The 27,389-nt window shown below is 37.6% G+C and overlaps 4 protein-coding genes across 5 annotated transcripts; 3 read left to right on the forward strand and 1 right to left on the reverse strand.

Moving 5' to 3' along the window:
* Positions 1-1,845: 1,845 nt before the first annotated feature.
* Positions 1,846-5,048, forward strand: LOC149404734 (2-carboxy-1,4-naphthoquinone phytyltransferase, chloroplastic-like). Of its 2 annotated transcripts, none has more exons than XM_089607079.1 (12): positions 1,846-2,028; positions 2,132-2,231; positions 2,433-2,691; positions 3,058-3,161; positions 3,281-3,352; positions 3,469-3,607; positions 3,959-4,065; positions 4,180-4,276; positions 4,376-4,414; positions 4,508-4,618; positions 4,696-4,761; positions 4,835-5,048. In XM_089607079.1, exons 2-12 carry the CDS (start codon positions 2,158-2,160, stop codon positions 4,973-4,975), a joined length of 1,209 nt encoding a protein of 402 aa, XP_089463205.1. In that variant the 5' UTR covers positions 1,846-2,028; positions 2,132-2,157; the 3' UTR covers positions 4,976-5,048. The 2 variants fall into 2 exon arrangements, with proteins under 2 accessions (XP_089463205.1, XP_089463204.1); XM_089607078.1 differs by having other exon boundaries at positions 1,847-2,028; positions 2,132-2,243.
* A 2,607-nt stretch (positions 5,049-7,655) lies between these two features.
* Positions 7,656-9,222, forward strand: LOC149404735 (2-carboxy-1,4-naphthoquinone phytyltransferase, chloroplastic-like). Its single transcript, XM_089607654.1, is given in 7 exon segments — positions 7,656-7,771; positions 7,884-7,961; positions 8,054-8,192; positions 8,473-8,550; positions 8,621-8,902; positions 8,992-9,026; positions 9,028-9,222. Coding segments are annotated over 7 exon segments (798 nt in total). The 3' UTR covers positions 9,098-9,222.
* Positions 9,223-12,684: 3,462 nt separating this feature from the next.
* On the reverse strand, positions 12,685-15,053 carry LOC149404736 (uncharacterized). The gene is made up of 6 exons (XM_089607656.1): positions 14,541-15,053; positions 14,145-14,489; positions 13,534-14,041; positions 13,194-13,461; positions 12,853-13,033; positions 12,685-12,756 (listed from the first exon to the last, which is right to left on the reverse strand). Exons 1-6 carry the CDS (start codon positions 15,051-15,053, stop codon positions 12,685-12,687), a joined length of 1,887 nt encoding a protein of 628 aa, XP_089463782.1.
* Positions 15,054-17,553: 2,500 nt separating this feature from the next.
* CXIP4 (CAX interacting protein 4) lies at positions 17,554-20,724 on the forward strand. The gene is made up of 2 exons (XM_089605062.1): positions 17,554-17,739; positions 19,503-20,724. The coding sequence occupies exon 2, from the start codon at positions 19,512-19,514 to the stop codon at positions 20,499-20,501; it is 990 nt and encodes a 329-aa protein (XP_089461188.1). The 5' UTR covers positions 17,554-17,739; positions 19,503-19,511; the 3' UTR covers positions 20,502-20,724.
* Positions 20,725-27,389: the final 6,665 nt, after the last annotated feature.

Genomic DNA, 27,389 nt, shown 5'->3' on the forward strand with positions numbered 1-27,389 from the left:
CTTGTTACACACGACATAGTTCAGGGATTAAAAATGTCATTAGTTCAAATAAAAACAAGCATTTACTACTTTTTGATTTCCACAATAGGGATAAACAATACATTTCTTATGCTAACATAAAAAAGTCTCCGAAGCTAGAAAAACGCACATCAAAACTGAAAGATAGTGGAAGAGAAATATAGGTAAATAAAAGAAAAAACAAGCATTTATTAGTTTCTCTTTTCTCCTTGGAAATAGACAAGCAACGGCCAACTAAATAGAATAGAACCCGTTTCTTAAAAAAAAAATAAAAAATAAAAAAAGAATAAAACCCCCAGTAAGAAGAATCTGTACATTTATTCCAATAAATAACATTGAACTAGTTATTATTAACTAGTCAAAACGTGCCAACTCAGATTAAAATAATTTCATAGATTACCTTATCTTTAAGAGTTTTCTAACTGACTAAGTCTTTCTAAACATACATATTTCAGTATAGCCTACGTTTCAGTTTTTTTAAGTAACTAGCCATTTTGATTACATGTCACTAATTAGTTTAGGTTGAAATTTCCATTTTAGCCTTTCCTAATATTACGTTTTGTTTCCATTTTAGCCTTTCCTAATATTACGTTTTGTTTTGTTTTTTATATTACACGATTTGTGTTTCTTTTAATAGAAATACACGGTTACAATTTATAGGGAACAATTACAAATTATATAAACACGTTTTCATTTTTTTTATAGGAATCAGTTACAATTTATATACACACGTTTCCTTTTAGCGTTATGAAATTATTGTGAATCTGAATAAGCGTTATGAAAACCGTTTGTGTGTATGGAAACCCAGAGCCAGATGCGGACTGAGTTATCTTGCAACAACCACCACTGCTCGTTCGCGATTGCGGTGGCCGACCAACGCGAATGTCGACAACGCGTCGATGACAACGAAATCAAGGGCGAGGTAGCAGCGATGGCCAACCGCCTCATGGAGCACGAACGTTATGACGACAATAATTAACTTGCACTTAATTTCCAAGTTTAACAAATAATTAACCGTATTAGTTATACATATAGCTATTATCGGTTATTAACACATTTTACCTGTAATTCTAGTTATTAATTTCTAGTTATTAACAACTATTAATATACTATTACTTCCAGTCTTTCTATTTTGCATAAACTTGGCTATTATCACTTATTAACATAATATTGACTCGTACATGGCCATCACGTTGTGGCACTAGATCATGTTGGCTTTGGCGGTATCGTAGCTGCGTCTCCTCTCTTGCTCTCTTATTAACATAAACAACGGGACACGGCCAGAGCCGCACGAATTCTTGCCACGATCCTTGGAGGGTGGTGCTCGTTTGGCATCGATAAGTACTGTCCCAGATACCAGCGACCTAAGCTCACAGATCTGCACGACTACAGGTTACGCGACAACGGTGAGACGGCAATATGGTGATGGTGCATTTGCAACTATTTCTAAAAATTTTCAAGAAGTTTCAATTATTAACCAAAATTTCCAAAAAAAATAAAATAAAAGATTTAGAAAGATATCTTTTTGGCTTTATGATTTTAATAGTCAATTGATAATAATTAGTAATAAATTTTTCTGCGTATTTTTTGTGTTGAATGCCTTTTGACGTTTTGAGTTTCTTTTCAAATCGTGTAAACGGTTGCTATTTAATCGCGTTATTAATTAATTCCATTTATTTCATTTTTTCTTAATGCAGATATTAATGAGTATTAGTTAGTTGGCTGAAAATTAATAGAGGGGTAAGTCAGTCTTTATTCGCTTGGAAATAATGTCGTGTGGCTAATAATCAATAATTACTCAAACTGTGACTAATTTGCAATTTCAAGTTTGGAAATGGCTCTACACTACCCTATCTTTAACCAACACCAAAGTCACACACAGAGAGCGACTGAAAAAAATCAGAACTGTCAATGAATGAGCATGAATTCTTGCTCTAACTTCGACACCAAAATTTAATCCCAGAATCCCATTTCTGTTCCACGGACACAGATGATGGCGATTTCTTTCAGGTTATTTGCATAAAGTTGTGCTTTTGAGTATTCATGGCAAGTTCTCAAAAGGTTTTTTTGAGCGTTCTCTTAGAATTTATTTAATATTTTGTTCTCTTTGTAGATAATATTGCCGTTGCAGTGTCATTAATGGCAGCCAAATTTTGCAATCTCTGTCCCGGCTCTGGTTTGAAGAAACTCGATGACTATATTCTAAGCAAGAAGTTTGTTAACAGGCAAGGCTTTATCTTTTATTATTATTATTATTATTATTATTTTTCATTTGAGCATTACTTCCACCATAGCTTTCTTAAATTCATGTTGAGATTTAAAAAAAAAACTCATTGAAGATTTTGCTTGAACGAGCAAGAAATCAGAAGTTAGACAATATAATTTTTTAGGGACTAATAAATGACATCTATCAGACCATACTCTTATTATCCGGGTTTGAAGACGTCATCGTCAAGCTGCTATACTCAACAAAATTCTCTCCTTAAGACTTTCACAATAATATTGAAAGCCAAGCGAGCAAATCGTGGCACTCCAAGAGCTTTCGCCGATGCTCAAGACTCTAAATTCAGCACCATCGATGAACATCGTAAAGAAGAAGAAATCTCCACGCCGACCCTGATATGGAGAGCGATCAAGCTGCCGATATACTCTGTCGCTTTAGTTCCTCTAACAGTAAGTTTGATCATATCACACACTCACTCACTGGCACAAGATTTCTCATTTTTTTTTGTAGTGTCCATAGTGTTTTCAATTCCAATATTTGTTGGGCATGGATTAAAATTTTTGTCGGCCCCTGGATTTTAATATTTTCATATTAGCCCCCTTATTTGCCTTTATGGCTCCATCCCTGTCAGAAATCCTTTGCTTGTAGCTAGTTTTTTAGATGAGAATTAGGTCCACTTATAATATGGCAGCAGAATCATACGATTTCAATGTTGGGCCACCCATAAATACTGATTCCTAGAAACTTCACGCTCCACATGTTCATTCGTGGGAATGTATTCATACAGTCTCATTGTCTGGAATGTTCGGTAACAGGTCGGTAGCGCTGCTTCGGTGTTCCACACGGGCGTTTTCTCAGCCTCGCGTTATTCTCTTCTCTTGCTTGCCTCGGTTTTTATAATTACTTGGTTAAATTTAAGGTAAAGGGAAAGAAAAGAAAAAAAATAACTTTGTTTAATCACTTTGTGCAATAGCAAAATTCATTATGAGTACTAAAAATTTGTCTTTTTTTTTTTTTTTTTTTTTCCTTTTCTTGCAGCAATGATGTTTATGATTTCGATACAGGTGCCGATAAGAACAAGAAAGAATCAGTCGTGAACCTCATCGGCAGGTAAAAAGAAAATTACAAAAAAAAAAAAGTCAACCTCTTTTCTCTGATTTTTTTTAACTTCTTTTTTTTCATTTTTTATTCTACAATATTTGTGTAACGCGTAATGTACTGTTTAGCCGTACAGGGACGCTCGTAGTCTCTTATGTGTTGCTAGCAACGGGCTTTGCTTTGTTGACATTGACCTCGGTTCAAGCTGGAAGTAAGCGCGCAATTATGTTGCTCGCTTCTGCGATCCTATGTGGCTACGTTTATCAGGTGAAGTGTAAAGCGTGAAGAGTTTTCGTGATAAGAAAATATACATATTTATAGGACATAGTTGTGGCTGGGGGATTTGGTCTTCCTGTATCAATTTTGAATTTTTCTCGGATAGAGTTGTCACTTTCACTGATGATTTTCCTTGTCTATACTCTCTCTTGGATTTCTCTTTTCTCTCATCTGCCCGTTGTTTTTTTGTTCACCCGTTTGAAATTTTCTGCGTATATCTGTGTGATCTTGTATTGATATTATTTGCAACAGCTTGAAAATATCCGTTGGACCGTTTTTCACTGGAAAATATAAGATCTCATTTCATGATGTCATTGATTTTATTTTTATATTTTTCTGAAGTGTCCGCCATTTCGACTGAGTTACAAAGGACTCGGCGAGCCGTTGTGCTTCGCAGCGTTTGGACCGTTCGCTACTTCAGCTTTTTACTTGCTTCAGTCCGGTACAAGGTGTCACAAAATCACTCTTTATAGTTGTTTATTTTGTTTATTTTTTTGTCTTGATTATATATATATATATATATATATATATATATATATATATATTTACATATATACTCTCAGCGGCATTATCAATCCGTTAACGCGTTCGGTTCTATCGGCTTCGTCTCTCGTCGGCCTCACCACAACTCTAATCCTCTTCTGTAGCCACTTCCATCAGGTAATTCCTTTTTTTTTTCTTTCTGTTTCTCAGGATAAATAGACCAGCTTTTTTCAACAATCATACATACTAACTCACGAGTGTGTGAAAACTTTGAAGATCGAAGACGACCTGGCTGTCGGAAAATTGTCTCCTCTGGTGAGTCACACTTGCATAAACTCTCAACAAGAACCGAGAAAATGTTGAAGAGACAGAACGTTACGGTAAAGCAATCACTTTGTGTGTGTTTAGGTGAGGATTGGAACAGAAAGAGGTTCACAGATAGTGAAGTTTGCAATCATCGGACTCTATGTTCTTACTCTCGCTCTTGGTCTGACCAACGCCATTCCTTTTACTTGCACCGTAAGTAACCAAACCGTCGGTGAATGTCTATTAAAATTATCGCCTCAAATAGTTACCAAATCGTTTCGTGTCTCCAGATTATGTGCGCCCTAACGATACCCTTAGGAAGACTAGTCTCTACCTTTGTCGAAGAGAACCACAAGGTGAGCAAGAGAGTCTTTCAGAATCTATATTCTATTATTTGTGTAAAATGATTTTTTTTTTTTTTTTTCGCAGGATAAAGATAAGATATTTATGGGAAAGTATTATTGTGTGAGGCTGCACGCTTTGTTTGGCACTGCATTGGCCCTCGGACTATTGCTGCCTAAAATTCTCCCTCAAAGATTAGCCATTCCTGCATCGATAACGATATCTTAGATTGTTATATGATTAAAATACTTAAATAAACAGCAAGATTTTGGGGTATCACACAGAACATGGACACATTTTACTTGCCTTCGCACATAAAAATTGCATTGCACCGCAGATTCCACGAATGAGACGAAATAATGAGAGAGAGAGAGAGAGAGAGAGCAAAGAAATATTTGAGGGAAAAAAGAAATGAAATTTCAAAATTCTGCTGTTAAATTTTCTTAAACTACCCTGATTTATGGTTTATATTTTTGTTCATTTCGGAATCCAAAGTATTTAAAAAATGGTCAGGAAACTGTTGGTGCTTGAGAACTATTAGTCCTCCCACTCTGATATCGTATATATGAAAACTAACCAAGAAAGACTAACCGGGGAAGATGAATGAGTTTTGGGTGTAAACTCTTTCTCGTGAACATTTGAAATTTCTAACGACAGATTAAACGTATAAAATAGAGTAGGTTTAAGTAATTGTAAACTAACCCCAAAGGGCCTTACTTTGGTAGCACTACTTTTTGTGAGGTTTCTTCTTGTATAAGAGTATCGGCTCAATCTCGTGAATGTAGATAAAACAAAGTCTTCGATATTGAAGTTTAAAAGCTATTCCTCATTATTTGTGCTTAAATGTTTGACGTAATTAATTACACATTATGTGATGTAGGAATGATTAATTTTCTTCACTAATCAAATAAGTGCTTATAAGCAAGAGCTGCTGGCATATCAGTAGAGGGGAACAACATTTTACCGAGTAGGAGAGACATCAAAATTCAAAGAAAACTGAGCTAGAAGGTGAGCTGGTTCATTCTCAGCGCGAGGGCAAAAGGAGAACGTGCAAGAAGTGAACTCCAAGGAGAGGTACTTGGCTTCATCAACTACGAGACTGAGTTTGGCGGTGGGACTTATTGTATCCGATAAAAAAAAAAGTTGATGACGAAGAGACAATCAGAAAAAGACAGAGATGAGGTTAATGTTACGGGCTCAAGCGAGGTTGAGGCTGGCGAGAGCAACAAAGAGGGGACGGGCTGATGTGAGCGCAAACGACAGCGTCGAGGCGAGGGAATATTTGAAGCGATCCGAGGTGGAGAGAGCGGCTCGAGAGTGTGGAGAACCGATTTGGGTGTTGAGTTTTTTGAGGATGCCAAAGTTCTGATCAAGGAAAACCAGGGGTTAGGGGTTAGATCGCCTTTTGTCCGTTGAGGACTTGGTTGAGATAGTTCCACCAAGACCAAGCGAGGACGGGGAAGAATCTGAAACTTTTTGGGGTTAGATTTCTGGCTATTGTAAAGAGAAGGTCGAATGTGATCGAGATTGCAGCTTTTTCAAATATCATTGGCGTCGGGGCATGTCCAAATAACGTAGACGAGAGTTTCGAGGGCTGAAGGGGCACACATTATTAGAAATAATCTTGTCTCGCGAGGGCGTCATTGGTGGGGATCCCTCAAAGGAACATCTTGATCTTCGGTGTAAGTTTCAGCTTCCAAAGTTGTTAACACCAAGAATTAGTGGAAGAATTTGAGCTCGAGGTTTTGGTACAGGCAACGTGATAGCCACTTTTAACATAGTATTATGCATCATTTAAATCATGACATTGAGGCAGTTGTCGATATCACGAGAGCAAGCGGGGATGCCAAGCATGAGAGCAACTTAAGTTTAGTAACTAACTAGCCAATAGCACTCTTTAAGTTTTGCTAAATAGACAGGGTTCTGTTAGTTTTATATTTTAGCCATTAACCAAAATTAACGAGGATAAAATAATAGAAAAAGGTTATTTACGTAAAAGCCATGGGGATTAATCTTACCATGTCATCATCGGTTGCTATATTTGAAACTATTATGAAACGTTGGATAAATAGCAATCTTAACGCTTGAGGTGGCTTAGTTCGTCTAATTTTTTTTTCTTCGTAATATCAAGAGTTCCATTCTCCATTGTCGTGCCAGTGGTCGGAGATCATCTGGAAGGTAAGGGCGATCAATAAGAAGGAAGGAGCATTGGTGGCAATAAAGGTACATTTGGGATGGTAGGAGGGCTCGAAGGATTCGGGCCACGTCAGAGTTTTTTATTTAATAAAAAAAATTAAATTATATATATAATCAGTTATATGAACTGTTAAAAAATTGTCTAGTTATTATAGTGAATGGGGGCGAGCTGAAAACTAGTCTCTTTATAAATAAACAAACAAACAAGGTTCATCTAAATATACAGCCTGAGTGTCTGTGCATGTATTCCAATAAATTACATTAAATAAGGTATTATTAACTAGTCAAAACGGCCAATGTCACACATAACGAGAGCGACCGAAGAAAATTGAGTTTAATGTCAATGAATGACCTCAGAGTCCCTCTCTCAGGCCGTACTCTTATCTAGGTTTGAATATTGTTCATTAAAACAAGACTGAAAGCCAAGCAAGTGAATCGCAGCACTCCAATAGCTTTCCTTGCGGCTCAAGGCGAAGATCGTAAAGAACCCGATCTGTCGCATTAGTTCCTCTAACAGTTAGTTTTATATCAAACATTTATTGAAGCTCGGAAAATTTGTAGTATCTATAGTGTTTTCTGATAAAATATTGTTTGGTTATCTTGATAATGTATTCGTTGATTGGCAATCCTCCACTTTTAGCTAGTTTTTTGGGTGAGTTAGGTCAACTTTTAACATGGTATTAAAATCACACCATTTTAATCGTCGTCTGAAATGGTCGTTAACAGGTCGGTAGCGCTGCTTCGGTGTTCCACGGACGTGTTCTCAGCCTCGCATTATTCTCTTCTCTTGCTTGCCTCGGTATTTATCATAACCTGGTTAAACTTAAGGTAAAGGGACATAATTGTTTTGTTTAGTCACTTGTGCAATACCAAATTTACCATGAAAACTCGACATTTTTTTTTTCTCTCAACTTTTGCTTCTTCTTTTTTCTTTTCATAGCAATGATGTTTATGATTTCGATAAATGCACGGCCGATTTTTCTCTCAAGAAAGAATCAGTTGTGAACATCATCGGCAGGTAAAGAAAATAAAAATAAAAACTTAATTCTCTCAAGACTTTTTGCAGCCGATTTTTCTTTTTTCTTTTTATTCAACAATATTTTTGTATAGCCGTACAAGGATGCTCGTAGCTTTGTATGTGTTGCTAGCAACTGGTTTTGCGTTGTTGACTTTGGTATCGGTTCAAGCCGGAAGCAAGCACGCGATTCTGTTGCCTGCTTCTACGATCCTATGTGGCTACGTTTATCAGGTAAAATATAAACCATATATAGTTTATGTGATCCAAATGGACTCGGTCGTGCCAAAAGGAATGCTGTGCAACAAAATATGATACTTACAGGGCACATTGGAATCCTCTCTACTCTATGTGCTCATGTTTTTCGTATTCTATTGCAATCAATTTCCAAAATAAACCGGAGTATATTACTCGTAACTGCTCGAAAATTTTCAATAGTCCGTTTTCACATGAAAATGAAGAAAAAAAAACTCTCGTTCCGTGATTTCATTATTATTATTGTTAATTTTTGTAGTGTCCGCCGTGTCGACTGGGAGACAAAGGACTCGGCGAGCCATTGTGCTTCGCAGCCTTCGGACCGTTTGCCACTTCGGCTTTCGGACCGAAACTTGCTTAAGACTCTCAACATAAACCGGGAAAAATGTTGAAGAAAACAGACCTAAAAAGTACTCCTATGTGTGTGCGTTCAGGTTAGGATTGAAACAGAAAAAGGTTCACAGATAGTGAAGTTGGCAGTCACCGGACTCTATCTTCTTACTCTCACTCTTGGTCTCACCAACGACATTCCTTTTACTTGCACCGTAAGTAACCAAACCGGCAGTGAATTTCTATTCAAATTATCGCTTCAAAATTTTTTACCGAATCGTTCGGGTCTCCAGATTATGTGTGCCCTAACAATACCCTCAGGAAGACTATTATTTACCTTCATCGAAGAGAACGACAAGGTGAGCAAGAAATCTTTCGGAACTATTGATCCTTGTGGAGAAAAAAAAAGAATAAAGGTGAGAATGTGTACCCTTTTCTTTTTTTGCAGGACAAGGAGAAGATATTTATGGCAAAGTATTAGTGTGAGACTACACGTTTTGTTCGGTGCTGCGTTGGCCCTCGGACTCGTGCTGCCTAAAATTTTCCCTCAATGATTAGCCATTCCTGCATCGATAATATCTTAGATTGTTATTTCGATATAAAAATATTAAAAAAATATAAAAAAAATTGAGAGATCACAAAGAACTGGGACACATTTTAGTTTTCTTACATAAATAAATAGTTGCATAGCAGATGATTCCAATGAGATATTCTTATCGGAAACAAAACCATTTTAAAAAGGGTACAGATGCTTCAGAATTATTGGCCTTCACACTCTTATTCAAGAATATAAAATAGAGAAGGGTTTAAATAATTTGTAAACTAGCAAGTATAAACAAGTATGATCTTAGATTAATATATAAAATGTCAGTAGATGGTTGATTTTCTGGGAGTTCAACTTGGTCACAAATAAGGCCGAAAAAAATGCTACAAAATTATATTTCTAAAAAAATATTAGATGACAACATAAGATATAGTCTGAGTCAAGTGTAGTTTAATTTGAAGAAATGCTCGATAGTCAGGTTCTTATAGATAGTTACAAATAGACAAGTTTATAGGTGTTTCTTAAAAAGGATAATTATGAAAATTCAGGCTGGATTATGTTTAAAATAGCGGTTATATTAGATTTTTTTTTATTTATAATTTTTTATATATATATGAAATGGTAAACAATAAATAAAATTAAATAGAACCTAAAACAGTAAATAACTTTTTTTGAAAAAAAATTGTAAACATCAAGAAAATACAACTTATAAAAATACTATTCTCGGAATAACAAATTTATGCACGTAATTCTGACGATAAAATACAAAAAAACAGCTACCATAAACAATTAAAGATATTGCCGCCGCCAATATTACCAATTCCACACCAATATAGTTCGGTGCTGGATTGACACTTGGACTCGTGTTGCCTTAAATTCTCCCTCAGCGATTAGGCATTCCTGCATTGATAACGATATCTTATTACGAAGAAAAAAAGACGAGCTACGAGTAACTAGCTCAAATAACTCACCTACTTTAAAATAATAGCCCAACAATTCGTTTATTTAATAGAATAGCCAAATATATATATATATATATATATATATATATATATATATATATATATATATATTTTAACGTATTCCTATTATACCTCTCCATAAAAACACTAAAACCAAACCTAATTCTCATAAAATTGCCATATTCTGCAAACGCCAAAAAGAGGTGATATTCGCGATTTCAAAGCAATACTCTCCATCTCCACTCTGACCACTCTGACGCAACCTAATCTCTCCTCCGACGATCGCTAATCTTGTCTCTGATGAACACTGTTGTATTCGTCCTCGTCTACCTTTATAGTTGATATTATTAACCGTCACATTAACTTTTTAACTTCTATACAATTTATTTGTATATATGTGTGTTTTGTTACGCTGATTAATACTATGATCATTGATATGGTAAATTATACTTCTACACAAGTATTTCCTTAGTTAAGAACTTGCTAGATTATGGATTGTTGATAGTCAATGACCGTATGCTCTTCAAATGATATGAATCCAAAACACACTCTATATGTTTAAGAGGGTGATCTGTTACCATATATAACTCACTATAGAAGTTTGATTGGCAAAATGCTACATCTCACGATCACACGACAAAGACTTGACATACATGGTACATGCTAATTCCTCTATTCTCCTCGTGCTTCACACTTACAAGCAACACATCATCTTCTCTGACATGTCAGGTCCAATCTAGGCCATAGTTTTTTTTTTTCTTTTCTATTGCTTTTTTCACACACTTTTGTGAGTTTGCAGATGCAGATTGGGCAACATGTCAGTTGGCCTTAAGCCTAATTGCGCGCCTGAGTTCACCTCAGCCCAGGCCTAGCTCGTCTGAACGAGCTGGTTTCTTAACAAGCCCATGCCCAGATCGACCAATCCATCCCACTTTTCCTCCAAGATTGGGTCCTAACTCCCACGTCGTCAGCCCAGAAGAACTCCTTGATGACCCCCAGCGCGACCATGTGACCTTATGGACGACCGAGATGATTCGACCTCATTTTTAAATAGATCAAATTGAGCTGTAAATATCATCTAATATCATTAAGTTATTGTCAATGTTATTGTCAAGTTTGTACTCAAAACTTTAGTTGAGGTCGTCCTCATTTTGTAAGTCAAGTTTGGCCCCAGTTGTACTCATTTGATCAGTATTCAGTAAAAACATCATTTTCGATTCATTATTTATTTATGCTTTTTTTCTTCTTTATTATTTTTCTACGAATTAATTTTATTTAATTCTTATACGACAAATTCTTGAGCCACATGAATACAAATAAATTGAAACACCACATATAATATATAGTTTTCGCGATTGTTGAGGGATCGAATCCGACATCAACAATATCTAGATACAAGAAGAACAATCACGAGTTTTTTTTTCTCTTCATCGGAGATTCTCTCATTTCTTTGAAGTCGTTAAAGAAGATGACAATCATGACTATTTATCTTTTAAAAGGGAATTTTTGAACTATAAGTCGCTTCTAAAGACCTTATGTGTAGTAGTGAATTTTCAGATCCTCTGCTGAAGCAGAGTATTTTTCCCTTGCATCAACCACAAGCGAGCATCTTTGGCTACACTGAACATTGAGCTATTTTAGAATCAGGGCATCATCGCCATCTATTTTCTTATGTGATAAGCATGTCGTGGTCAATACTGTTTCAAATCCCTCGTTCTATGAGTGAACGAAGCCTATCAAAATTGATACATTTTGTGTGTGAACATCCCAAAGCTGGTGAATTCAAACTGTTACCAATTTGAACACATCACTAGTTGGTGGACGTGTTAAAAAAAAAAAAAACCACTTCCAAGTTCATCTTTGAAGACGATCAAGTTCAAGCTATTGAAGTGGACTGATTTGTTTCTCAGAATTCTAATATTAGAGGGTGCGGATTTCATGAGTGGTTGGACCCACCGATGTGCTCAAGAGCAAAGCATATTATCCCTGGATTGTTGAAGAAGGTCAATACACTCGAGAGCGCAACACAGTTTTCGGTGACTGAAAAATCGGTAGACCAAGGCCCATCTCCAAAAAACGACGACTCAAGTGACGTGATTAGGCTAATTGCTACTGAAGTGCATAAATTGAAGCTATTGGTTATGATTGTTCTTTTACTTATTTGTCTGGTTTTGTTTAAATAATGTGAATGTTATTGAACCATTGTCGTGTTCGACGTGTAACCTATCTGATGAATTATATATGCAATATGTTTAAGAAGATGTTTAAAGTTGGTGTTCGGCTGTTTCATATAAATTGGCCGTTTTGTATAAATTTGTGTGGTTATGAAAATGTGTTCTGATAAATGGAATAAGAGTTAGAAATGAAGATATGTGCTAGCAGTAGGCAATTACTTAGTACAAAACACATTTGATTACAATTCATTACAAACATTGTATTTCAGATAAACATTGCAAGCAGTGGGCAATTACTTAGTACAAAACATTACAAACATTATAGGTAATACAGTAACTAATAACTTAAGCCTTTACACCAAAAAGAATAAGTGAAAATTTGTAGGGCATTAGACCCGACCCAAAAGCATGAATTAATGACCAAAGATAGGCTATACATCTTTGTCCTTAGAAACACAAAATCAGTCTCTGAAAAGCCCTCTAGGCTGCATGACTTCCCGTCGACTGCTGTGAGTCCTAAATCTTGGGCTTCGCTGTAAATGGAAAGAAAAAAATAAAATGTTACGACCCAATATCTACTGATGGCCATAAATTAAAGAATACATCACTTACCCTTAAATTTGGCTGGCCTTCTTGTGTAGCTGAAGGTCCTTGAGTTGCTTGAGTTGTGTGTTGTGTTGCCTGAGCTCGTTGAGGTGCTCGTTGGCTGCCCTTTTGTGTAGTTGAAGGTCCCTGAGCTTCTTGAGTTGTGTGCTGTGTTGCTCGCGCTTGTTGAGAAGCTCGTTGGCTGACCTTATGTGTAGCTTGTCTCTGAAAAGTATGAAATATTCTAATTACCAATATTATAATTTACATTATAGGTTCCCAGTCTTATACACAATCAGGTACCTGTTGTTGTTGTCGTCGTCTGACACACGTGGTCTTGTTGTGTCCATCCTTGCCACAGTTTGAGCATGTAGTTATGACATACCTTTTAGTTATTCTGGTTCCACGGCGAGGAACAATTTCGTCGTGTTCAACTCGCCTCAGCTTCTTTGGCCTCTCAGGTTTTGCTCTGTCAGATGGCATCTCCATTGCCGTTAAGCCTGTCTTCGGCCATTGATCACTCGGATTTATGGGCCTTATCATGTTTTCGTATGTTTTAGTGTAGGCTTCTTTTTTATACCAAGCTGACACGTACTTGACGGGGTCCTCATGCCGTTGCCATATGCAGCTGATTGCATGCGAGCACGGTATACCTAAATCCACAAAGTTCAGACAAATCTTAAGTATGAGCAGGTCTTAAATATGTAATAAATAGCACTGTATACCTGACAAATCCCATCGACTACACGAGCATGTCTGATGAGCGAGGTTCACTCTATACATTGAACCGTACATGTTGCTCACTTGATATTCACTTTGACCGGCCCACTGTACTATCTTCTCTGCGCTTAGAACCTTGTTAGTCTCAAGTATTTTATATATTCGAGGACCTATTTCACCATTCCATTTATCTGCAGCAAGGCGTTGCTTGTTGAACCTTTGCAATAGATACATTCTCAGCCGTTCTAGCAATGATATGATCGGTTTCTGCCTCGCCATAAGAACTGCTCTTGTGCCATTGAAACTTTCACAAAGATTATTCAGTAAGATCTCGCATTTAGGAGTTGTCCTAAAATGGCTCCTAGCCCAGTGATGAACACCTTTCTCCATTAGCCAATCATACGCATTCTGATCTTCATTCTTTATAAGCTCCATTTCAGATTCAAACCGAGCTTTTGAATATGACATTGCCGAAGACATCATCAAGCTTTTAAGATATTGTCCTTTAAAAACCTGTCACAATATTCACATCTCAGCATTTAGTTAAAAACCTATCACAATATTCACATCTCAGCATTTAGTTATAAACCTATCATAATATTCACAGTACACTGACCTTAGTGAAGTTACTTTGAAGATGTCGAGCACAGTGTCTATGTTCGGCTTGCACAGACCATTCCCCCCACATACTCGCTAATGCTTCATGTAGGCCTTTCTGTTTGTCAGAAATAAATGTCCAATGATGACCATTGGAAATGTTCACATCTTCTTTCAAGAATTGTAGAAACCATGACCACGACGCCTTGCATTCTGATTCAACCACGGCATACGCAATCGGGAAAATGCTGTTGTTTGCGTCTATACCAATAGCTGTTAGAAGTTGACCAGTGTGATGACCCTTTATGTGACAGCCGTCGAGGCCAATCACAGGTCTACAACGAAGGAACCCAGCTTTGCAACCCTTAAAACATATATACATACGTTTGAAAATAGGCTTACCTTCCGGACTTGCCTCAGATTCAATCTCTACTGTCGAGCCTGGGTTTGAACGTTTGAGCTCAGCTGCATAGTTCCATAGCGCCGCATATTGCTCAATGTACGATCCTTCTATTACTTGTGGAGCAAGTTTCTTAGCTCTATATGCTTTCACACGTGAACACTCGAGAGTGAAGTCTTTTTGAACTTGATTCATGAAATCTGGAGCAGACCACGACTCTGTGTTTTTGAGTTGTTGCATGTACGTCTTCGACAACCATTTAGAGGTGGCAAACCTGTTACGATTAACCCTCGCACACGTATGCTCCGACCTAAATGTTTTGATGATAAACAAACCAGTCTTGCCTAGTAAAGAGGCATAACATGTCCACTTGCAGTTTGGATCCTTACACTCAGCTCGCACACGATCAGAATCATTTTTCTTAAAGTAAACATCTTTACCTGCTCTGATAGCATACTCTCTGATGGCTTCTATGAATATGTGAGCGGTTTTGAATGTTAAACCCAGTTTCAAACTAGGGTTTATCATGTCAGTTGCCTCCTTAAACTCTTGGAAATTTGGAAGTCTTTTCTTTGGAATTTTTTTTTCCCTGGACACTTGACGAGTCATTGCCATGTTCTGCTAGATCTGAATCTGATGACTCGTCAGCCATACCGATGTTAGCGTCCATGTCATACTCACTTCCATCTTCAGAAATGTCGTCTACATCGCTCATAACATTCTTTCCTTTTCCACGTAACGCTGAAAGTCCAATGTCTACAACATCACCATCTACGTGGACGTCATCGTCACTGGCTTCAAACCCAGGTTCTTGTTGCAAGTCATCATGGCCATGCTCATCTGATGATGCTTCATCGACAATTGCAGCAGCTTCATGACCACCATCTTCATCCAGGTCTTCAATGCTTTGAGCTTCATCGACTTCTGCAGCTTCTTCATGACCACCATCTTCAGCCAGGTCTTCAATGCTTGGAGCTTCATCGACGTTTGCATCTTCTCCATGACCACCATCTTCAGTCATGTCTTCAATGCTTGGAGATTCATCAACGTTTGCAGCTTCTCCGTGACCACCATCTTTAGTCATGTCTTCAATGCTCGGAGATTCTTCAACATTTGCAGCTTCTTCATGACCACCATTTTGAGTAAGGTCTTCCACAATCGGAGCATCTTGAGTAAGGTCTTCTACAACAGGACCATCTTCAGGAAGATCTTCCACATTTGCACCTTTATCATTCTCATGAGATTGTTTTGTAGTCACATCATCGACAATGTGACCTTCTTGAGACACGATGATCTGCATATTGTTATCATTATCCCGGTACACAATGTGTGGAACATTAACGGGATGATCGCAATACACATCGACAGCCCACTGTTGTTCTCTGCGTCTTCGCTATAACGTCCAACAACGTCTCGTCGTCTTCAATGAATACCAGCTGCGTACCACGACTCTCAGGGTCCTTCAATAAATAGACTGGGCCATCAAGAAATCCTAGTTGGACCCTCAATATATTGTGCAAGTACACTATAGACATCTTGTCTATATCTGCACAATCCAAGTGAGCTATACGCCCGCCAACGTATTTCCAGTTAGCAGTCGCAATGCTCATTGAACCCCCATAGTGTATGTTGATCACAAAGTTGTTCAGCAACGCATCTGCAAGACAAAAAAAAATACAAATTACATGACATAACCTAATAAATATTGCCCACCCATACACACCAACACCCGACCAGATGTATTAAAAAGAGGAATAAATGAAATACTTGGAGACACAGAGGACCCACGGTTTCAATAATACCCGACCATTTAAAAACAATTGAAAAATATAGACAGGACAACGAAAACAAACAAAACCAACACCAGACACTTTAATGTGTGGTCCCCGAACCCATTTTATAAAAGTTCAAATTTCACAATCACCATCAGAGCATATTATTTTCTTTTCACTTACCGAAATCATCTTCGCTGTGAGGTCTATTATCAAAAGCTTCTTTCGCCGGCGATTTGGTCTTCTCTGTTGATTTCTTCTTCGCTGGGGATTTTGTTTTCATTGGCAATTTTGCTTTCGCATGCGATTTCTTGTATGCACGACACGTTGCCGCAGAACTGCTTCTCTGCAAGCGTGGAGACGACCTCGTCGGACTCTTCGTCGGGGATTTACCTGGTGATTTCGCCATACCTTTGAAAATCAGGGTTTAGGTTTCTCGATTTGTAATGGAATTTAAACTCATTTTTTTAGTTTCATTTATTCGATTATATTAATTATTTTATCAATGAATTTAATATTTATTTGATAGTTTACTACAATACCCTTTTACTTAGTAACACGTGACTCACACGTGAAAATATAACTGACGGAACGTGACCCAACATAGACGGCAGGACCAATCTGTAACAAACATGAAGATTATGGAGAAAATATCGACATTTTAAAGACCGAGGGGCATGTTGTCACACGTGCTATAGTTCAGGGGGCAATCATGTCATTTATTCTTATAATTAAAAGCTGATTGGTCAAACTCATTTTTATTCCCCTCATCCAAATAAAGACTTCTCTTCCTTCTTATATATCGTTTTCTTGTTCGGTTCTCCATATCCATTGTAGCTAGGTTCTCCATAGCACGTAGGATTTTTTTAGCACACACCCTCCTCTCAACATTAGTCTCAGTGTTAATATAAATTGAGATGGTCAATTATGAGTTAAATAAGAGAAAGAGACAAAACACTATAAATAAATAATCTTAGGTGACTTTTTACACTCTAAAATACATCATTTAAAAAAAATTAAAACAATAGCTATTTTCAAAATATTACGCTTTAATGACACTATGATTCAAAACGCTTCAAACGAAGTTTCATTGTCAAGCTCAATAGTGGGCCAAGGTTATTGATATGGCCCACCCACTTTTGTGATTGTAGGAGCGTCAAACAAATTTGCACTGAAATGGGCTTTAATTGGGCCGTCAATCACTTTTTATTATTATTTTTTATTTATTTTATACTTCTTTATCATATTTATAATTTTTCGTGAATTTAAGTCCCACACACAACGTCCGTCGCAAGTCTTACTCTCATCTAACAACCATTAATAAATCCCCAAATCCTGAAATCGAATTTGGGGATTTCCTCCATTGAAACTTTCTTCCAAGTTAATACAGCTCGTCGAAGAATTCTCGATCGACTTCGTGCTGAGTTCATCCACAGGCTAAGGTTACAATCTCATATTCTTTTCTGTATCTGTCTCTATTTCTTTTTATTTCGTTCCCCGCTTTGCCTTGATTTCATTTTTTTTTAAATATGTGTTTGGAACTTCCGTCGTTAACGAAGCATTTGTTGTTTCTTTGCTTTATGTATGTCCAATTTTATTTCCTAATGATTCTCTGGCCGATTTCGAACTTGTGGTTGAATTTATTTCATAATTGGGGGATTCAGGTTTCGTGTAATGTGTTGCTGTTTGTTGTGTCGGAATTTTGGCTGTAGGGTTTGATTGTGACTGAGATTGTGATCATGATTATACATATACTGGATCGATATTAATGAGATTATAATATGCGATTACGGTAATAGAAAGAAACTTAGGGTTTATTTGAGTTGGGTTTTTTCATTAATTTTGTTTAAGCGATCTCGTGGATTTTAAATTCTGTATTGAGGTGTTGCTTTTTAGGTTCTTAAATGTGTGATGGATTTGGATTTTATTGCATATTCTGAGTAAAGTTTTAGATTTTTGCGTATTGATTTCTGTACTCGTCAACTTATTTTCTTTCTCCCTGAATAAGTACTCACAATAAAATCCAATTAATAAAGTACTCACTCATATTCTTCCCTCAGAAAGCGAATATTTACAATCCTATTCTTCTATCAATCCTCACTCGTAACCCAGCCAGACCTCTTTATTTTTTTTTTTTCCTCAATCAGTTGCTTTCTCAAAACTGTAATCTAAGGTTAGTTTTTATCGCCTATCGTCTCTCTCGAATCTGTGTATAAATTTAGTGTGCATATTCGGTGTTTCCTGTTTTGGTTTCTCTAATTTTTCATTTGCCTTCGTATTCTTCTTCTTGCTCCCACACGATAGGTTTTATATGCTTTTGTTATTATTTGACCAATTTTTTCTTCATATCTCTTCTTTCATCTTCTTTATGTTTATAATTTATCGTATTTTTTTTGTTTATCGTGTCACCATATCTGTCTGCTAGTATGTTTGTGGGAAAGGTCTGATATCATGGTGTTTAAATGTCTTAGCTAGAGAGAGTTGTGATAGAGTTTTGTGAGAAAAGTTAAACTCCTAAAAGTGGCATTACGTGTATGTAAATGAGACTTTAACTAAATGGGGCGGGGAAACTAAGAATGAGTATCTGGTATGCCTGATGATGACATTATTCTGCTTCCGTTTGTTCTTAACCAGAAATGAACTTAACCATCTCGTTACTACTTGTATTGATGCCAATCCTAGTCATAAAACGGAAGAAAAAAAATTAAACAAACAAAAACATCTTTCTTATATTAGAGAAAATTCTCTTCATATGAATTAGTTTCGTAAATAAATATATATATATATATATATATATATATATATTTATCGATTTTCTAGAAAGAAATAACATCACCGGGAAATTATCGTATAATTTATTGTTTATACCAAAACAGCATAATCCAAAATTATTAGGAATCAGATTGCGTAAATAAGATATCTGCGAATTTGATTAAATTTGATTGTCCCAATCCATCTTCATCCTTATTGTTTCTGTCTTTCAGATTGGTTTCATCTCATTTTAAGACAAGTTTTCTGTTAGCATTTTGAATAAAACCATACCTGTGGTACTGTCTCCAGATTGAGCTTTTCACGTCTAAAATGAACAGAAACCGCTTGTTTCCATTTCGCACAATTCTGTGGGAATTAATTTCTGTGATAGTATATTCATTTTAATACTTGAACCCGATGGAACTCTTGTATCTGATAGTGATATATTCCGCAGAGTTTCAAGATGCCGGCCACGGCGGGAAGGGTTCGCATGCCCGCGAACAACAGGGTCCACAGTAGTGCTGCCCTGCAGACTCACGGAATATGGCAGAGCGCGATCGGGTACGACCCGTACGCCCCAAACAAAGAGGACGACAAGGTCTCGTCTCAGCAAAACGCGTCGAACTCCGAACCCGAGGGCGAGAACGCGTACGCGAGCTTCCAAGGGCTTCTGGCTCTCGCCCGGATCACGGGCTCGAATGCCGACGAGGCTCGCGGGGCCTGCAAGAAGTGCGGCCGGGTTGGCCACCTGAGCTTTCAGTGCAGGAACTTCCTGAGCATCAAGGACGAGAGCAAAGAGAAAGACCCGGCGGCCATTCAGGCCGACGTCATGTCCGAGCTGGACAGGCTGAGAGGGAAAACCCGCCAAAAAGGCGGTGCCGCCGAGAGCGACGATGAGGACGAAGAGGAAAGCGAGGATTCCGATTCGGATTCAGACTACGATTCGGAGATCGAGAGGGCTATTGCCGAAAGAACCGGGAAAAGGGTCGGAAGAAAGGATATGTCTGTCGGAAAGAAGGAGAAGAAGAGAGATGACAGCTCTGATTCAGATTCCGGGAAGAGGAAGAAGAGAGGGCGGTCGAAGAAGAAGAAACGGGGCGGGCGGAGAGAGAGCGATGATTCGGATAGCTCCGACGACGACAGAAGGAAGAGGAAGAAGAAGAAGGAGAAGAGGAGGAGGAGAGACGAGTCGTCCTCTGAGGAGGAGGAAGACGAGCGGCGGCGGCGCCGGAGAAGTCACCGGAAGAGCAGGAAGGAGAAGCGGAGGAGGAGGAGCCACCACGACTCCGACGATTCCGAGTCCGATTCCGGCGCTGATTCTGACAGACACCCTAAGAGGAAAAGCAGGCGATCTCCGTCTCCGGTGTCTGAGGATTCTTCCCGCCCCGGACGTAGGGGCTCGAAGCGCTCCTCCGAGAAGTCTCGGAAGCGCCGTTACGATGATAACGAGTAGAGATGAATGTTATTGAAAAGGGTTTGTGAAGGCCCTTGAAACTTTGGTACTATATGCTTTTAGTTTCTTCTGTATGCTATCAATATGCCATTGTTGAATCGTTTGGATACTTCTGGGTAATGCTTGTTTATTAATGGAGTTTGCTTTGTATTATCTCAACATTTTGTGGTTTGACATCGGACATTTTCTGTCCAGACATTATACTGATGAGTTTGTTTACATTTTTTTTTGTCCTTTCTTTGACATGAAATTTCTTTGAGCTTTTCCCATTTCTGTCAGATTTTCATTATGGTTGATGGTTCGCTCAAGGCAAGAGTTGATTTTATGCGATAAACCCACCTAAAAGGTCTATAGAAAAAGTCCAACCTAAGAGATCCAAATAGTACAATGCAAGAAAATGGGTATGCGTTGTCCTGCGTTTCTGTCGATGCATAGACTTGAACTTCGTTAAATTTGTCCATGAAATTATATACCGAGATTTTAGTGGCAACTAAGCTAGTTTACCCGCGCGCGTTGCTACAGCTTAAATCGAAAAAAGTAAACTCAATTTTCTAAAGTATTTAATATATATAAATATTAATATGTTTTATGATAAATTTAATATATAGAAAATATATATTATATATACTGTTGTCAGAAAATGAATACAACATTTGTCTCTGCGAAAACTCACATACATCGAACAGATTATGTCGGCTAAATGAAGATTTATGCCGGACTATCTATATAATAGACGGATCTAGTTACAAAGAGAATAATAAATAAATATTAAAAGTGTTGACGATAGGTGAGAAGCAAAATGGGTGTAAGAAAAATCAGATCCTTTTGTTCACCTTTTTTATGTCCTTATATAGTGCTTGGATTGTCTAGAACGTGAGTAGAAAAATACCCATGTTTTAACAGTTATGCTGATAACTGTTCATTTCGTGTATGTGAAAGTTATTTTGATAACTGATTCGGCTTATGTGTCCAATGGACGGTTATATAGAGTTTACGTGGCCTTTATAAACATTCTATTTTAATGAGTCTTTAAGTAACCACTAACTTCTCCGATCTTTTCGGTTTCGTTCAGGGGTTATCGGACCTCAACTTATGGTCATGTTCGACATATAGTTGGCTATTTGGTATATATTTGGCTAATCGGTGTAGATTGGGTTGTTCGGTATATAACATGATCGGTGATATTTTATCCTTATTACACTGCCGTCCAGTTTTTTAGTGTTTTGTTAAAATGGTGAGAAACTTATTTCATATGTATTTCTTCGGTGTCCTTTGGGTAGGAGGCCGATATTTTTACCAAGAAACCTTTAATTGTTTCCAAAATTGAGTCGGGATGTATATATTTTGATTTTTATAAACTTATTGGTATTTTTTTTATCCAACTCTCTTCTACTCATTCATTTTGAGTAGAGACTTTTTATTTATGAAATTTCTGCTAGGTCTCTTTTATCCGTGATATGCCGAATAAAGACCGCTGGATAGACTTCGTTGTCTTATTCGTGAAATTTCATTTATGAGTCTTCTACTCACTCATTTTGAGCAGAGACTTTCTACTCATGAAATTTCTGCTAGGTCTCTTTTATCCGCGATATGCCAATTAGAGACCGCCGAATAGACTTTGTCTTATTCGTGAAATTTCACTTAGGCGTCTTCTACTCAATCATTTTGAGTAGAGACTTTCTATTCGTGAAATTTATGCTAGGTCTCTTGTATCCATGATATGCCGAATTTCACTTAGGCGTTTTCTACTCATTCATTTTGAGTAGACACTTTCAATTCATGAAATTTCTATTAGGTATCTCTTTTATCCGTGATATGTCGAATAGAGACCGCTGAGTAGACTTTGTTGTCTTATTCGTGAAATTTCACTTTGGCGTATTCTACTCATTCATTTTGAGTATAGAGACTTTCTATTGATGAAATTTATTCTAGGTCTCTTTTATCCATGATATGTCGAATAGAGACCGCCAAATAAACTTTGTTGTCTTATTCATGAAATTTGACTTAGACGTCTTCTACTCATTCATTTTGAGCAAAGACTTTCTATTCATGAAATTTCTGCTAGGTCTCTTTTATCCGTGATATGTCAAATAGAGGCTGCCGATTAAACTTTGGTGTCTTATTCGTGAAATTTCACTTAGGCGTCTTCTACTTATTCATTTTGAGCAGAGACTTTCTACTCATGAAATTTCTGCTAGGTCTCTTTTATTCGTGACCAGCCGAATAGATTTTATTGTCTTATTCGTGAAATTTCACTTAGGCGTCTTCTACTCATTCATTTCGAACAAAGACTTTCTACTCATGAAAATTCTGCTAGGTCTCTTTTATCCGTGATATGCCAAGTAAAGACCGGCAAATAGGTTTTGTTGTCTTATTCGTGAAATTTCACTTATGCGTCTTCTACTCATTCCTTTTGAGTAGGGACTTTCTACTCATGAAATTTATGTTAGGTCTCTTTTATACGTGATATGTCGTATAGACTTTGTTTTCTTATTCGTGAAATTTCACTTAGGCGTCTTCTACTTATTCATTTCGAGCAGAGACTTTCTACTCATGAAATTTCTGCTACGTCTCTTTTATACGTGATGTGTCGAATAGAGACAGCTGAATAGACTTTGTTCTCTTATTCGTGAAATTTCAAACGTCTTCTATTCAGTCATTTCGAGCAGAGACTTTCTACTCATGAAATTTCTACTAGGTCTCTTTTCTCTGTGATAGGCCAAATAGAGACCACACTACTACAAATGTTGGATTCTACAACCCATATTCTACAACGCTTACGGCTAAGTGTTGTAGAAACTGGAGATTCTACAACACTTAAAATAAGCGTTGTAGAAACTGGGTGTTTCTACAACGCTTATGGCTAAGCGTTGTAAAAGCTTGGTGTTTCTACAACGCTTATGGCTAAGCGTTGTAGAAGCTTGGTGTTTCTACAACGCTTACTATAAGTGTTGTAGAAGCTTGGTGTTTCTACAACACTTACTATAAGTGTTGTAAAATTTCACCATATTTAAGATCTCCCACAACGCTTAGACTATCCGTTGTAGAAGCCTCGCCGCGGCGACGTGTTTTTCTCGCCACGGCGAGAACTTTCTACAACGGATAATCTAAGCGTTGTAGGATTAGTGAAATTTAATGGACCTCGCCGCGGCGAGAATCCTTCTTCGCCGCGGCGAGAATCCTTCTTCGCCGCGGCGAGAACCTTCTACAACGGATATCTATCCGTTGCAGAAGGTTCTCGCCGCGGCGAAGAAGGATTCTCGCCGCGGCGAAGAAGGATTCTCGCCGCGGCGAGAAGAGTTCCAGAAAGCCTTTTTTGTGATTTTCGTGCCGCGGCGAAGGCTATCTCTCACCGCGGCAAGAAAATTCTGGGGTTACATTTCAGTAGCCTCGCCGTGGCGAGAAATAGTCTTCGCTGCGGCGAGAGTTCTACAACGCTTACTCTAAGCGTTGTAGAAGCGTTTTAAAACCTAAAAATTTAAAATTTTTCAAAAGGCCCGCCCGAATTTCAGACGTAGTTAACTTTTCTTCTTCATTCTTCATTATTCTTCTTCTTCTTCATTCTTCATTCTTCTTCTCTACCTCTCTCTCTCTCTCTCTCTCTCTCTCTCTCTCTCTCTCTCTCTCCGCCCTCACCCTCTCTCCGCCTTCACTTCTCTTTCTCTCTCCGCCCTCACTTATCTCTCTCTCCGCCCTCGCTCTCTTCTTCTCTCCCTTACTTTCTCTCCGCCCTCACTATTCTTCTCCGTCTCTACAAAACCCAAACCTCAAACCAACAAAAGTCACAACCACAAACCCATAAACTCCACCACCACGTCAAACTCACACAAGCCTAGGCATCTCCGGCGACAACTCCGACTCTCTCTTTCTTCCACGCCTCCATGCTCCACATCTACACTCCGGGTTACTTTTTGGTTGAGAATTATGTATAATTTAGGTTGAAAATAAGTGTTTTTTTGGAATTGAGAGTATGGATTGATATAATTTAGGTTGAAACATCATATTTGTTTGATATTTTTGTTGGAATTGAGTTTGCATTTGATATTTAGTTGAAATTGTGGTTCTTAGATTTTATGTCATCCATTACTACTAGTTTTAGCGGTAGCAGTAAAAGAAAAACTAGAAGACGACCACAAAATACACATCGCCGCGACGAGAATTGGGTAGAACCCAGATATTTCTCGCCGCGGCAGTGTATATTTTTCGCCGCGGCGAGATGCTTCTACAACGGATATGTTATCCGTTGTAGAATATCTCACCGCGGCGAGAAATATACATCGCCGCGGCGAGAAATTCTGGAATTTTTTAAAATTAGACAATGGAACTCTATCGTTGTAGAAGCTTCTACAACGGATGTGTAAGCGTTGTAGAAGCCAAGCTTCTACAACGGATATCTAAGCGTTGTAGAAGCTTCTACAACGCTGGATTCTACAACGCTTAATAAGCGTTGTAGAATAATTCTACAACTGTTTTTAAGCGTTGTAGGATCCCAGTTTTGTAGTAGTGCCACTGAATAGATTTTGTCTTATTCGTGAAATTTCATTTAGACGTCTTCTACTCATTCATTTTGAACAGAGACTTTCTACTCATGAAAATTTTGCTAGGTCTCTTTTATCCGTGATATGCCAAGTAAAGACCGCCGAATAGACTTTGTTGTCTTATTCGTGAAATTTCACTTATCTAAAAAATATTGTATATTTTGTTTATCATATATAAAAAATTTGATGTTTTATTTTTTATTTATAGCAATCGTGAAAATATGAGTTTTTTTTAGATTGTTATAACAGCCATTTTACTTCATATTTTTTATTTTATATTAAAGTACATAAATCATATTATTACCTGATTGAAATGGTTTACTTTTACCGGGTTGAACTCTTCTAGGCACTTCACTGTGCTAGGTATTTTATTGAGCTAGGTAATTTTCGTATACCTTTGCAATATTGTCTTCCTGCTCTTCTAATGAGTTAGCCGTATTTCTCTTTATGATATTTCATCACCAAAAATCCCTAATGGGTTTTCTTCATGATTCATCAGAGAGTTATTTCTCTGATCTTGCTGGCGGTCATTCTCTTGCTTTCTCCAAACTTCTCAACGTTATACCCTCATTCTAGCGCCAAAATATTGATCTTAGAAAATAGATATAACATTTGTCTCATTGAAAACCCATATACGTCGAACAAGTTATGCCGACTACATGAAGATTTAGGCCGGATTACCCATATAATAGACAAATCCAATTACAAGAATAATAATAAATAAATATTAAGGGTGCTGATAATAAGTGAGAAGCATATAGGGTGTAAGAAAATCAGATCTCCTTTTTCACCTTTTTGATGTCTATATATAGTGCTTGGATTGTCTAGAACGTGGGTTAATCAGACACACGTTTTTGACATTTATGCTAATAACTATTCATTTCGTGTGTGTGGAAGTTATTTTGATAATTGCTTTGGCTTATGTGGCCAATTGGCGGTTATCAGAAGTTTATGTGACCATTGTAAACATTCTATTTTGACTAATCTTTAAATAATTGCTAACTTCTCCGATCTTCTCGATTTTGTTCAGGGGTTATCGGATCTCAACGTATGGTCCTGTTTTTGCTCATTCAAAGTTACCACAAACATATCTATTTAACATATAGTTGGATATTCGGTATATATTTAGCTAATTGGTGTATATATGGACTGCACTGTATATCATGTGATCAGTGGTATTTTACCCTTATATCATATACATTTTTCATATATTTATATGAGAACGAGGATAATTTATAAATTTGTATTTGATAGTGTTATGATCGGAATTTCACAACACCGAAAAGCCATAAAACGCCGAACAAGATATGGTTCGAGGTGTAACAACGTGAGAAACGATCAAAAGCATAAGTTGAGCTTCGAAGACCAACCAGCATAACCAAGAAAAATGGAGAAGCTCTCGGCATAGAAAAGACTAGTAAAACAATATAGCCTAGAATGGCAAAGTAAGGACAAATAACCACCCAAATAACTCACATATGGTTATCTGGACGTTTACCCAATACAATCATAACAATTATCAAAATAACCGTTCAGGACATAGGTCTGATCAACCCACGTTCACACCCAACCCTCACCTATAAAAGCACAAGACCCCATGGAAATCGGGGAGAGATGAGACCTACGCTGCACAACTTCCATTGTTATTTTCACTTTTATATTGAATCCTTTGTAAAGTTTGTTCTTGTATGGAGATTTGTCTAATATAAGAACAATATGATATTTACACTTAAAAAATTATCAAGTCTAATCGATATTCGTTGTATAATCATCGAGACAATTTTTGTATCTATTTTTTGACATCAATAGTTTGGCGCTAAAAGAAGGGCATTTATCGTTGAAGTTCGATGGCGAGTTCGTCGGTGCCACCAAGGCCTGGAGTGGAAGGTAACCCACGAAGAGATGAGCACGAGGAGATCGAACATCACAACAGTTGTCTTCCACTTACTGGTAAAGAAATCGCATAGATGCTCCCACAATCAAGTTTTCCGAAAGTATTCAAGGAGATGCAATAGAGTCTAACACAGCTGGAGAAGAAGAAAATGGAGTTAGAAGAACAGATAAAGGCTAAACGCGTCACAGTTCTTAGCGCAATTTTGACTCCCAAAGACAATCGCCCCTGCCAAAGGTCGGGGAAAAAGATCGACAAAACAGAAGATAGGTCTAAGAAGACCAAAAAGCATGCGAAAGATAGGTATGAAAAAGAAGTGGTCAGTGAAGACACTGACAGTTCCGACCAACCCACTACTCCGAGGTGTGAAGACATATATCAACCGTCTGAGAATAGTCAGTTTCCAAATTTTTGCAATTCATAAGGTATCATGCATGAGTTCTCTACTCCTATAACACC

Source organism: Urtica dioica, chromosome 2 (assembly GCF_054948205.1).
Source record: "Urtica dioica subsp. dioica isolate 48M chromosome 2, U.dioica_male_clone48M_v1_H2, whole genome shotgun sequence".
Lineage (NCBI taxonomy): Eukaryota > Viridiplantae > Streptophyta > Magnoliopsida > Rosales > Urticaceae > Urtica > Urtica dioica.